The sequence below is a fragment of the Chelon labrosus genome, assembly GCF_963514085.1.
Source record: "Chelon labrosus genome assembly, chromosome: 11".
Classification (NCBI taxonomy): Eukaryota; Metazoa; Chordata; class Actinopteri; order Mugiliformes; family Mugilidae; genus Chelon; species Chelon labrosus.
Window position 1 is genome coordinate 6,724,837 of NC_140344.1, and position 14,442 is coordinate 6,739,278.

Sequence of the window (14,442 nt, forward strand, 5' to 3'; positions counted from 1 at the left end):
TAAATATTTTACTGGTAAAATACACAAAAGCGTGAGCACAGTCCAGTCACTAGTGCCTGTTACAGTCTCCTCACCGTCTGAAGTCAAAGAGCGGCATAGAGACTTTGCCCAGAAACTCTGGACCTTTCCTCTGTTTGTTGGAGTCTGGGGAGCCGCTAGCGTTCTGGTTCAGCACCCCAAACAAAGTCAGGCTCAGTACGGACTCCAGCGGGAGCACGGCTACTGCTATGGGGAAGTTGATCCTTAAAGAGACAAGAGTGAGACATGGTTAAAATAAAGAAATTGAGAGGAGAGAACGTGAGAGGAAAAGAAAGGAAAAGAAAGGAAAGGAAATAACTTACAGTTCGTCCCATTTGATGTGGTAGAAGAAGCTTTTGTATGTGCCCACTCTCTTGGACTGGACTGGTTTGAACAGGTTCTTGCCATTGTGGGTGAGGGAACACATCAGGAAATACTTCTCAAAACTGAAACAACACAACAAATATTGCTTTTGTGTTTTATTTTTTTCTGATTATCATCCACGATTAGACTGGAATTCTGATGGAATATAAACTTGCCAGTTCATTAAGTACACTAATATCACTGCACGAAATCTGTGTTTCAACTGTGTTTTATTTTGGAGAGAGTGGCTTGTGGTACTTTCAATTCTGTTGTGCTGTACAGACACATTTTGGCATCCTTCACTATTTAAAAAAAACACTTTTGTGTTTAATTCAGTTAAGTTTAACAACACCGCAAGCTACATCCAAACCAAAACCATTAGTGTCCCAGTAAGCCTTGACAGAAAAACAATGCACAAAAGCAGGACCTCCTTTAATTTACAGGTTTACCACAAAAGCCAACAGTGCTATAATGTCAGTTCTCTCAATTTATGTTTATGTTTTAAAATCCAAAATACACTGGACACACTTGCCTGTCTTTAGTAAAATATCACATGACAGAAATAGTTAATACTTCAGCTCAGATCCTTCCAACACTTGGGGATTTGAAACACTGAAAGCACTGACTTCAGATGATCCTGATTTCAGGTATTCTCATTAGATTTAAACTAAATGAAACCTGGAGAAGCTACTTTGTGCTTGCCCACACAGACCTGAGAAGATGTCTAATGAGGCCGCTTAAATGAAAACACCTACTGTATGTGGGTGGACCAAGGTTGTATGGAAGCTTTAAGGCTAGAGTATTACAATTCTCTTCAGAGTCACAGTTGCACAAATTCAAACTTGAAGCAGCATAGTACAGCCAGCCTGATCTGCTGCTCAATGTTAAGCACCACCGGAGCAGTTATGTATTCTGTCCTGGCAATGAGAGGCAAGGGCATGAGATGCTTTGCCAATTATTAATGTCATTAATTGCACATGGGCTGTGATACATCAAAAAAGTCGGATGTAAAACATGGTATCATAGTAGGTTCATGTAATGCCGTAAAAATTGGAAAAACGAGTTTCAGACTGGAAAAACAACTCAGAAAGTGGTCAAAGATTTGATACATGGGTTTTTGAGTACAGAGTTTTCTCACATGCAAGTTCCATGTCCATCTTTTACAAGCACCACAACACCACCACCATCTTTGAGCAAATACAGACATAATTAACATGCCCATCTTTAAAATGTTTCCATTTCCTCTTTACTCTTCATTCAAATACTTGAAACTGCTTTCAGTGTGATGTTTACAAGCTAAGAGCATGAATGTTGTTTCCACATTCTGACTTAAAAGCATGCAGACACACAGAAGTTGAAAATATGACTTCCCCAAGTGAGACTATCCGAGTAGAAAATGAACGTACTAACACAAGACACTGTGGAAGATGTCAGTCAAATATGGTCATTGCGCTCCCACATGAACCAGGTCTAATCACGCAACAATCTGCTTCATCTGCCGTGCATACAGTACTAAAAACTTTAATATGATGTTTATGTAATATTATTATACACTAAAACTGATGTAAAAAAATCAGATTAATCATATGTGTTTTGTTGTTTGGAAAAGAGTAATTTTTATTTCCTGATAAGTTGAGAGTAAAAGAGAGACAGTGAAAATACAAGCTCATCAGTTACACATTTTCAATCCGACCGCCTTGATCCACTGCTCAGAGCCATCTGTGTTGGCAGCTCCAGAATTAGTCATGGTGTCTCAATATGCTGGCAATGCTGTGGTATCAACTGAGGCTCCAGATGACACGCTAGCCACAATAATGCCAAACACTCAGGCCTCAATAAGGCAGCATTATAGTAACACCACAACACAACAGATATGCCTAGCTGCTAGTGTTGGCTTGGTAATGCTGAACTCACTCCGTCCCTCTGGCCTTGATTTGTGAGGAGTTAAATATTTTTGGAAGTCTCTTTGGAATGACTGTCACTGTAGCAATGTTTGGTGCTGGCTTAAAATAGCGGCTGGAAGAGGCTGCGTCGGAGAAAATAGGCCTGTTATTAAGCAGTTCCTCTCTTTATGAATGCCTCGATGGCTGACCAGGGAATTACCATGGAAGGCACTGCAGCATCCCAGAAAGGCAGTTTCTAAAAACTGCTTCCACATTCAAAGTTTACAGTTCCAATGATTTATTTCTTTGATTTCATAGGGCTTTGTTTTAATCAGATAATCTCTTAACCGCACTTGGAGTTGGTTTGGGTTCACCAGCAATGAAACAACATCCTATAAACCTACCAATAAGGACAATAATTCTGTGATAAAAACAGCTTTTAAACGCTTATCTTTTTTTCCTACGGCAAGACTATCCAAACCTTTTTTAACCTTTTAAGGCTTTTCAAACCTATGCATGAGGAGGTGCTTGTCAGTAACGCAATGATCCTGGTCACTGATATGTGACAGAGCTGGGAACGGAAAGTCTGGCTCAGCCCTGTTCTAGACACACACAGGAGATATGGTCAGGGTGAAACTGGACACTGGCATGGAAAAAGAAGACACAGGGAGCAACACCAGAGCCGTTGGTTTAGTTGACAAAAACAAGGCTTTCTACTGTGACAGCACAGCATGACAGACTGTCAGGCAATATTGCAGCATCACAAAAATACACTCCTTGGTCTTAGCTGCTGTACATCAGATTGTTTTGGTACAACATCAGATTTGCTGACTGTCATATGATTGCCTCCGAATTTAAGCTTATTTTGCTATTTTATCCTACTCAGTTTGAAAATACTGTATATTGATCACAATATTAAACTGCCTTCCACTACCTTCTGCTTTTAGTGCGATTAAGTGATATGTGGGTGGCACCAATAATACCAATAGGTGGATGCTCATGCAAGAACCAGCAAATGAACAAAGGTTTTAATTATGCTCCCTCAAAGAATAGAGTCATTCATATGTTATGGATGGGATAATACAAACCTTGGTTCAATACATTCCCAACTACAGGTTTCATGTGATTTTGAGCTATATAGTCAAATCACCAGAATCTACTAGTTGTCTACAAAAAGAATAAACACCTGCAACACAAACACCCAAAAGTGCACAAATACAATCATTACACTGGTTAGGAAGCAATTATTTACTTCCTGTTTGTACTGAACTAAACTGAACTACACTGCAGCAGTTTTGTGTTCTGTTTACCTGCTGACCCAGTTGGATGGGATGCCGTGCAAGGCGAACAGAGTAAACTGAAGGTGGTCTGTGGTGCCAGAAGCTTCTTTGCTGCTTCTCCCCTCCACAGCTTCCCCGTCTGCAGCCTGGGGCAAGGGAGGGGAACTGAAGGAGGCTGATGGAGGACAGAAGGAGCGCAGGTAGAGCTTGGCCAGGTCGTAGACTGCCTGTGTTAGCAAGGCCATGCTTTCCTCCACTGGATTGGTTTGACCTGTCAGGGGGCAGTTGAGGATCAGTGTCATGGTACAGAGATATTATTGTATCGTCAAATACAATTATATATCCAAAATGGTGACACCTTTCAACAGAAACACATTATTTACTGCAATTTTTATTTAAGTGGGTGTGCACATAACTCACCATTAGATGACTGACCAGATGATGATGACCCCAGCTAGAAAGCAAAACATACTAACATTAGAAAAACATCCTCTACCTAAATATTATGCATGTGTTGGCACATGTGTGCACAGTTATGTGTCAAAAGCCCACCTTGGGTGAGCGTGTCCTGGGTAAATTGACAGAATGTCGTAGCCTTTTGACAGCCTCTGTGATGGCCTGGGTCTCCACCTCATCTAGAGCACAGCACAGGTTCTTCACAGTCTGCACCACTCGGTCCACTGTCTTGTATTGTGTACTCTGTATACGGAGATGCAGAGCAGGTTGGTACAGCTTTTGTGTGACAACAGCTATAACAACAAACTTACACATGTTAAAGGGCTTTATTAACTGTTCATGCCATGATCTTGTAAGGCTAACTCATATAAATCCTGAGGGCATCATCAGGTTTAAGTTAGTTTGATGGTTCATTAGGTTCATTATCCACTGCACATTCAAGAAGCATCAATGACCCCACAATAACCCACATTGGCTGAAACCAGATGTTTCATTTCTAGAGAGCTCATCTTCCAGGAATGAGCTAGCATTGTGTCTTCCTAGATCTGGAAACAATGTCTGAAGTTTCTCATTATACTATTCAAATATATTATTGAACAAAAGGGTGTAGATAAGTTACTACTATCGGTAGATCAACAGTACAATATTAGATTTACAGACTGATTATAATTGACTAATATTTTCCCAACTAAAGCATGGGAAATACACTTTTTATTCTTTTACTTTCCAGTCCTGCAAAGAGACAATATGTACCTCATTTTGTAGGCAGATTTTGACTTGATTGTGATAGCCTTCTAAATAGTCAGCGAGGCATTGTCTGTAAGAAGACACATAGATGTTAAACTTAAAGTTGTTTCTGACATTTTCCAACCAGTGTAGGCTCTTTATACCTGGTGACATTCTCCTTAAAAGGCCTCTCCACCTGGCCCAGGTACTTCTCCAAGTCTACTGGAGACTTGTCATCATCCGCCTAAAGAAAAAAATACAGCAATGATTTACAAACCAAGCATATGAACTCATTGATATATTATTATTGTATATTCAAGTGCTGTCAATTTCAAGTAGAGGGGAAGTAACTACACAGCTTGAAATGTCTTACGACACAATAGTCATGGGTGACTGAGTGACTTACACTGCGTGCCAAGTCCCTTCTCATAGTTGAGTGAGAGAGCAGTTGTAATGTGATCTCATTCTCCCACTTCCTGCAGCTCTGGACGTACTCATGGCTGCCCAGGCTGTGTTTACTGTGGCACAGGGTGACACAAAGGCAAAGTTAAGAATATCACACTACAAGAATTGACAAAATATATTTTTCTGATTATACACTGCCTGGACAAAAAACAAAGTCGCCACCGAAAAAAATGGTCACATACTATAATATTTCGTTGGAATGCCTTTAACTCTGATTACAGCACGCATTCACTGTGGCATTGTTTCGATAAGCAGAATACAATGATTACATAAATCACATAATGATTATACATAGTATGGACATTCGGAGTGTGGCAAGTGCAAGGTTGTCAAGATTAGTTCCAGTAATGTATATGATCCCTCAGCAACCATCTGTTCAGCAGTTTTAATCACAACAGAATAGCTATATATGAATATCCGGGTGCACTAGGCCTTTAAGGGCTAGTAAGCATCCCCACGTATCCCAAATTAGAGTGAGAATTTCCATGTAGGAGGAGGAGGGTGAAATAAATAAATATCAACCAGTCTAACTTGTACAAGATTTTGAGGAAGTGCCAAGTTAAGAATTGTAGAGAAAATACAGGAACTAAGACAGAAAGTGGGAGAAATGGAGGGCAGAGACAAGAGCATAGGAAAACAAATGAACCCAGTCACAAATTACTGGGAAAATGTTTTTTTCTTATTGCAATTCCTGAAACACTCACTTCTGCAGCACCTCTTCCTGGCCACAGACTTTGAGCAGGTAGCTGGAGAAGTCCACTTGGTCCAGGTCGTCGTGGACCCAGCAGAGAGTCTGACTGATCAACAGCTCCACTGGAGAACTCACTGAAGGAAAAACAAAGGGATGAAGACGATTGTAGAGATGAATGATGAAGGCAAATACAAGGTGATCGCGGAAGGGTGGTGAGAGTAGAATAGAAAATGGATTAAAGGGACTAAGAGAAGGCGAGAACGAGGTGAAGAGTTTTTAAAGTAAGAATGATTAGTTACTTCAGCACATGCAACATACTTCAACTACAGTAACACAATACAAAAGAAGGTCTTGTTGTGGTGGTTGTGGATTTGTTAAAGAATCTGGAGCACTCCAAACAAACATACCAACATCTGACAGAGCAACATTTGTTAAAGCCTGTTGTATAGGGGGCAGAGGTCAGTCACAGTGTCATGCTACAGTATAAAATGATTTAGCTGTAAAGGCCAGACTCTTACACGAAATTACCAGGAAAAGACTGACAGAGTGCCGTTAAAAGACTGGTTTTGCAAGTGTAACGTCTAACCTTTAAGTCTTTCAGTTTTCAGAAATCCTCTCTAACCACAAAACATCCTGCCAAGTGTTGAACGGCTGATGTTTCACATTTGAAATCAAACCTCTTCTCGAATCAAAGGAATTACAGGGGTGTGCTGTGAAACGATATTAAGAAAGGGGGATTTGGGGTCAGCCCTAGCTGTTTGTATACCCTCCAATATCTGAGGGATCCAGCCAAGAGAAGACTGGGTGGAGAGCGTAACCTGACACAAAGCAGATTATTCTGTTGTTTAGCTACTTCAACTGAGCTTTCCGAGCACTCTTAATATACACAAACACAGGCCGACAGATACAGACTCTTCACACACAGAAAATGTCTTGGCTTTGGACTAAGAACCCACTCAGGTTACTTAACAAGCGTTCACATGGACACACAGGGAGGGAGGGAGACCACCCCTGGCTCCAGCAATAACAAATCTCCACCCTCCGGAGGAATGGAGAATCTGTTCTTACTGCTGAGACCAGTTCCGTATTCCTGTGTGGCAGCAGTGTGTGCTTTTCGTATGGTAAAAAACAATCAGACAGGCCACACCTCATTTTGGGAGCCCTGTGAGGCGGTAAAGGAATTCCCAGCAGGGCATTTCTGAGGGCACCAGTAAAAGGAGGAGAAAATGACTCCATACCATGCTGTTAACCATTTCACACATGGCTGGGGATTGAGTGCTGGCGAGGATGCACATGGACAAATCAATGGTTGATCTGGCACAAACACACAAACACGGGTCTATTGTGGTATTAACTAATTCTAACACACTAACTCTACAATAACTAGCGTGACAACTAACTTTTAATAAAGAAGATCAAGCAGTTTCTTGATGGATCCAATTTAGCCAGAAAGTCACAAGTCACTCAGAACTTGTTATATCTACAAATCAAATATTGTAAAGATGTGAAAAGTTACTCAGGGCAAACATAGATTTCTGCTTCTGTAACGAGTCCTACTGTCATGATTCAGACACAAAAAGAGGCGCAAAATAATAGATTAGGAGCTAAGGTAGAAGGCTACAGTATAATATAAGACTGGAATGCAAGAAAATTCATCATTAAGACACACTTATCGCATGATGTTAAGAAAACTCATGCATCTCAGCTATCTCACTTTTACAGCTGAACCTATAAATCTGCACGTCACTGAACCATAACTGTAAATAATGTCCAGGAACCTCCTGACGCGAATAAGATAACAAGATACATCAATCCATCAAGTTTCATCTTGACACATTAACTATTCATGCGTTTCACAATCAGCATTTTTACATACAGCCTGACCCATTTAGGGCAGTGCAGTTTCATCTGAATGAATGTAGATTCATTACATCATTCTCTACCAGCAAAACCAAGATTAAATTCTGCATCTTGCTTTACATAGACCTAAAGGTTCAAGAAGTCAGTGGAGTTCTTCTTGTTATGTTTTAAACACTCTCCTCTCTAAAACCATCTTAGCCGTAGACAGGAACCTGAGCCAAACTCCCAGCAGTGTTTCCTCCTTCCATCATTCCCCTTTAATCTATTTCATATTTATTTTATCTATTTCATAATTCAAGCAGTTCTTGTTCTCGTTCATTTGTATTTTTTTTCCTGCACCTTTACCCCTTTCCTATGAATTTAATTCTTTGGTTTCCCTGTCTTTATAAACCCACTGCCTTTTCTCTCGGCTCATTTTTCTCTATATTTCTCTCTGCTCCCACACTCCTCCCTTCCTCTGCATTCTCTTGTATTTCTTTAATGCGCTGCTTCTCCTCTCTCCTTCCACCTCTCCTCCTCAGCCACAGTATGTAAGGAATCCTCAGAAGCCAGTAATAATTCACAGCCAAGCCCTTGAAGAATCAGTCGCCTCCCTTTCTGCCTGATCTCCTCGAAGTGGGCAAAGATTTCAAAACATCCTGATCTCTTTTTTGGACTGTTGGGTAATGTATCCGAATTATTTATCAAGTCAGCTATATACAAGCTATTTACTCACTTTTCACATAATTGCACAAGAAAATTAGCCAGAAGTGGATGTATTATTCATTGCAATACTGCCCAATAGTTGCACAATTTAAAGGTTTCCACAGCAGAGAAAACATGTGAGCTGCTCAGAGATAAAGACAAAAGAAAGAAAGAACATAGGGTGACAGAAACTGTGAGAGAAAGTAGTGTAGTGAAGAGTTGACAAGAACAAGAAACTTGGTTGGACAGAGATTGTGAAGATGAGGAGAGAAAGGAGAAGGAAGAGGTCCAGCAAGGAATATGGGTGGGGGAACACAAGAGTGACACTGAGAAAGAACTGCAAAATGAGAAGGAGGAGAATGTGAAAGAGGAGCGCACTTCTAGTCCTCTATCTCTTTCCATCCTTCTATCCAAGCTTTCAGGAGAACTGAAGCCTATTGTTCCTGAGAGCAGATTTGTGTCCAATCAGAGGAATCTGAACACCAACTATGTGGGTCGACACGCTGCTGACAACATAGGAAGTGAAGAAATAACAAAACGGAATGTGACCAGGAAAGAAGGAAGTGTACTTAGGAAGTGACCCGGGCACTGGGATTAAAGGAGGTGAACTCAGTAGAAGCAGGAAGATGAGGTAAACGCCTGGGAAAGCTGGGTTAGAACACGCAGAACGTAGACCTGAGAAAAGTAGTAAATACACTTCCTATAGGTTGTTGAAGTGGGCTATTCAGAGTGTGTCTGGGTCAGTAGGGCAGTCTATCACATAAACACAAACACACAGAGGGCTAGGGACTTGCTTGTACATTAAAAAAAATGACACGGTCAAAAATGTCAGAGGCGTTGTCAGATATGTACATAAACAATGAAACGCATTCCGACATACAGATTTAGACCTAAACCAACAAGCACAAATGAGCTAATGTCGATCCTTCGGGACCCAGATAGACAGTGGTGAATTTGGTCACACAGTAGGGATAATATGTTTGACAAAAGAGGCCAGTGGATTGGCTGACAGCCTCCAGTGTGCATGGCTTCAGATCCCTAAAGACATGTCAGTCACAGTGTTGTAGATTTGTTTCTGAATAACTAGGGGTTAGCCAATTACAGCTACCCAAGCACAAAGGGAACTAAACTTAAAATCTTATTGGGACCTTGAGTGGAAAGAAAACCTGAGGTCTTGTCCCTTTTGCCTGACATGGTTATTCAATGGTCTGGAGACAAACCTTTATTCATGTGGAAAAAGAACATAGTATTCTTCCCACGATAAGAGAGAAAAAAAAAAAAGAAAAAAAAAACTGAAAAGAAAAACGAGGTGGGCAGGGGGTGAAGAGTTTGGCAGCTGTGAATGTCGTTTCCTCCTTCAGAGCTCTCATATCTGAAATCTGAGCTGCTCATTCTTAAAGGAAAAGGGGTACAAAGTTCATTTTTGGCTGTATTAACTGTGATGGTGCACTTTCTGTACAGAGGGTTTTTTGCACATCTGCACTGAGCCAATCCCAAAATGACTTCTAAAACAGATCAAATGAGGGCTGCTAAGAATGCATCACTTTCACAGTTACTATGAAAATGCAATCTTTTAAAATTTATATATGATTTACTGTAGATGCTTACCGTCACAGGTGAAGGTCACAGGCTGCTGAGATTCAGAGATTTCGATAGAAACCTTGACTGAGCAGCTATTGTCACCTCCACTGTCTCTCTGGGTGATCACAGGACTGAGGACGAAGCCAGGGTTGGTTGCGATGTCGCTGTGAAGGAATTTGGAACGCAGGCTAGTGGAAAGAGAAAAAAAAAATCACAGCAGACAGCCAGTCAACACTTTGTTTTCCATATTTTAGTCCACTTGGCCAGTTAAAACATGAATGAATCAGACTGCTTGGAAGAGACTATTGGAAGCCACATGGGCAGTGTAAAAGGAAAACTGGATGGAGGGGAGAGAGAAAGGAGGAAGTGCAAATCTGAATAGCAATGGAATTTACTTGCATACTGGGGAGGTTATATAAAGTCATTTTAATTTGAACATTTCTATCCTTTACTACCAAGTCAAACTAGCCTCCATGTAACCTCCAATAAGTCACTTTACTAGCTGACTCTGATACTGCTTGATGTGTGCTCTTTTTTCTTCAATTACACTCAAGATTCTTATAATTGCAAGTTGTGTAACGCCTTCGTTGGTCTACGAGCATGCAGGGAAGTCTCTGGGCAAATGACAGCAGGCGTTGACTGATCAGAATGAAAGTGGATTCCCCGAGCACAGCTTCATCATCACTCCACCCAACATAAGTACTGGAGTGCAAAAATTTGTACAGCCTCAGGAAATGAACGCAGCTGCAAAACATGCAATTATGTGTATACATGCATGAAAATGTGTAAGCAAGCATGTATGAACTATCTTGGTCTCATTTTTTCATTCAAACCAACTGTAAAGGGGGTGAATGCACATATAACGCTCCCTTTCAAATTGTATTAAAGCTTAAAGTTATGCATAACAGCATGGCTGCTTTGGGTGACAGGTGGGTGCCATCACATGTTGTTAGCTGTTAGCCTCAACTCTACCTCTTCGCCCATTTTTGGATTAGCAGGGAGTTACGTGGAGTCAGAAACTGCCAAGATGGCAATGGCAGGAGCCACGCAGAAATTTAAAAATCGCTCTTCAGAAAATCTGTGGATGATGACATGGACGTCAATAAATATAATTTTACTGTTTTGTAACCACTGGAGGTCCATCTGACTCGTTTTACAATTTCATTATGAGTTAATGATAAGTGTTAAATGTTAACCTAAAAAGTTTTTTTTTTTTTTTGTTTTGTTTTTTTAAACCTTTTCTTCTTCTTTTTAACCTGTAGCACTTTGAGACCTTTGATGTAAAGTGCATTATAAATAAAATGTATTATTATTATTATTATTATTAGTTACAGCCAATACTATTCTTGCCTACAGGGCATGTTTTGGGTTGTCCTGACCTGTAGGCGGCGCAGTTGACATCTGTAAAACTAAGCCGGAAATAACAAAGTGCTACCCCATGTAAAACATATGCAACGTGCTTACTGTGGGTTTGTGAAAGAGTTAAACGCCAGTTCCATATTTATGTGAAAACTATTATGAAGGAGCAAAGAAATTCGATAACAGTCAAAGGAGAACTTTATTTTCACGCCAACAGGAAGGATCTTACGCTGCTACGTCTTCACAGAAGGCGACAATCTCCAGGTTCTGAGCATCCTGTTCCTCCAGGGCGACATTCTTCACCAAACCTTTTCCTTTTCCCTTGTCCTACAGGAGGAAAATAGTCACAGAAACACACACAGAGTCAGGAATCTAGAATAATACATGAGTAACCAGACACAAAGAATGCAACTGACAGTGTATAATGTGTTGGATGCTATTGTTAAACTGATGTAAGTTATTTATGTGGACGACATGTCTTTGTGGTGATTGGTGTTTGGTGCATTGTTGAATGAGCCTTATTAAAAACACCTCAGAGCTATAAATCCTATACGGTGTATAAACACGTCAGCAAGACTTGACACAAAACTATCGGCCTCCAGCTGTTTTTTGCCATTGTCTATTTAACTGTAACACAGGATTAGTTTATTTTTTATTAGTTTAAGTCAAGATGTGGAATAACATTCTGATGCATTCCAGACACTTTCTCTTACATCAGAAAAGGTTTCATAGCAGAAAATATTTCCTTCTAATCTATTAGTAACATTTTAAGAACTGAGTTGAAAGAGCTATAAATCTGTCTCTATCTCTCTCGCTCACACACACAAATCCTGAGCCAGCTCCCTTGGGAAATGCTCTAAGAGATTCCTGGAGGCTGGCCTGTTGCCGGGAACTCACAGTTACACTCTGCTTTTTACTGATGTCTGACTGCCAGCGGCTGAGGAATGTGCTTCCTGTGGCACAGGAAATGAGAAGTGAAAGGGCCCCGCCCCTTTCTGTGCCAGGCACTGGGCTGTCTGTAAAAGTGCTCAGTCATGGCTTGGAAAACTTTGACTCTGACATCATTCCCAGTGACGGACAAAGAAGTGTGAAGGCAGGAGAGCAAGAGGAGAAAAGGGATGTTTGGAATGTCTTAACCACAGTTAATTACTCAGAAACATCTGGCAGATTTTGAACGCAGTGTTTTTGATGAGCAGATGGAAGACCTGCTGAAAGACAACAAAGCTGGATAACAACACTTTGCTGCAGTTTGATAAGAGTCAGGTCAACTTAACTTTGACACTTCCTCAAAAAAAACAACAAAAGAAGTACTTGCTCTGTATGACCAGTCAAATCATTTGCTAAATATATTGTCTCAATTTACTCTTGGAAACATTTTTTTGTTTTTAACACACTCACTGGTGATAATCCAAACATTTAATGATTTTAATGTCATTGATATACTGTACAGTTAGTATCACGTCTCCGCCTTTTAAGACAAGCTTCACAATATACAAGCTAGACATATACTGTAGCTTTAAATATGAAAAAATAAACATTAAAACCACTTAATGCATGATTGCAAATTAATATTCATCCCTTACTTGACTTGATTTCTGCCAAGCATCTTGTTAAAGCCCAATTTCTCCCTGCTATTTGTTTCTGGCCTACTGTAATTATCAATAAAGGCAAAATGCCAAAACAGTGTAGACAAAAAAATACCAGCCCTCAATACATGTATTACAAATTCCAGCAGGTTCACCCGAGATATAATTTAGACCACAACTGGGCAAAGACCTTCAGCTCAAAGCAGCGAGCTGGCCTGACATAACACCAAGAGACCAAAAAATCTCTGGGCAGCACGGACCTTGGAAAGGAGGCCACAGCCTGAAACCAAACCACCTGCATCTCCCAGCAAGGTACAGAGGAAACTTAGGTTCTGGCTGCATGTTTTCTGTCTCAAATTTTCAAGATTTTGGTAGACTTTGTAGGCTCAAAATGTTTTCAGTTGTTAACCAATACTCTCAACATATTTCTCTGTATTTGAAGAGCAGAAAATGTGCAATACGGCTTTGTTTGTACAAAATACTGGTATCATAAATGAGCAAAATATTGGTTCTTTCTTTTAGAAGATAGAAAATACTATTAAATTATCATACTTAACACAAACCAAATATGTAGATGAATTTGGCTGAGGAGAAAAACAGAATAGAAATTAGATATAAATCAATAAACAGAGAGGGTAGAACTATACAGAGACACAGAAAACAGAAAAGGAGGGTGAGAGACTAAGAAATGGATCAAAGAAGGTGAGAGAGAAAAAGTGTGGAAGGGGAAAAAAGCAGAAAATAGCAGAGCACATCAGAAGTGTTTATGTTTGGAGTCAGGAATGCTTCAGCAAAAACAAACATGGAAAGATAACCCAATGAGGTTGTGTTTAATAGATCGTCACACTAGAGCACACACAAAACACACACAGAGGACTGTACAGTAGGACAGGCTCGTCTTTGTTTCACTGGCTTGATTTTGTCAGAGCCGGACGCAGAGCTCCTGGTGTCTGAAGTCATGGGAACGGATTCAAGTGATTCACACGTTGACTGATCTTTCATCGTCTCTCTCCTTGTGTGTCACAATGCTGACTCTAATACCAGGAACACGCTGTGCAACATAAAAGAAGATTACAGTGGCTGGTCTTCAGGGTCATGTAGAGTATGTTTTTGTATGTGTCAAACAGGGTAGTCACATCAAACATCTCTCCTCCAAGACATCTGTCATAATTATACTGATCTCCATAGGCTGGAATCAGGACAAATCTTCACACATTCTTTTAATCTGAGCTGGTCATTGACACAAATGATTGATGTGATTTTAAAATCTCTCTTCAAAAACTACAAACTACAGCTATAAGTAGTAATTTCAAAAAATCCTCTTAGTCTGAAGCATGGAAGTTTAATCTGAAACTCAAAATTGATGTGAATGTCTTCCAGCTTTCTCATGATGGATTTCCTTGATGCATTTTTCCATACTTCTAAACAGACTAGACACTGGAACTTGTCAAAAGTTATTTTTCCACAATTTCCAAAACCCACTGAGAGCT

At 40.3% G+C, this 14,442-nt stretch overlaps 1 protein-coding gene across 1 annotated transcript in view; it reads right to left on the reverse strand.

The window, feature by feature from the left end:
* The window catches only part of pik3c2a (phosphatidylinositol-4-phosphate 3-kinase, catalytic subunit type 2 alpha), a 41,002-nt gene that overhangs the window by 15,676 nt on the left and 10,884 nt on the right, over positions 1–14,442 (reverse strand). Inside the window, exons 3-13 of the mRNA XM_084555640.1 lie at positions 11,596–11,693; positions 10,035–10,195; positions 5,896–6,016; positions 5,133–5,244; positions 4,891–4,970; positions 4,754–4,817; positions 4,097–4,243; positions 3,965–3,998; positions 3,575–3,815; positions 342–464; positions 75–242 (exon numbers count right to left, since the gene is read on the reverse strand). Of these exons, the coding sequence (XP_084411766.1) occupies positions 75–242; positions 342–464; positions 3,575–3,815; positions 3,965–3,998; positions 4,097–4,243; positions 4,754–4,817; positions 4,891–4,970; positions 5,133–5,244; positions 5,896–6,016; positions 10,035–10,195; positions 11,596–11,693 (1,349 nt within the window). The remainder of the gene's footprint in view (positions 1–74; positions 243–341; positions 465–3,574; positions 3,816–3,964; positions 3,999–4,096; positions 4,244–4,753; positions 4,818–4,890; positions 4,971–5,132; positions 5,245–5,895; positions 6,017–10,034; positions 10,196–11,595; positions 11,694–14,442) is intronic.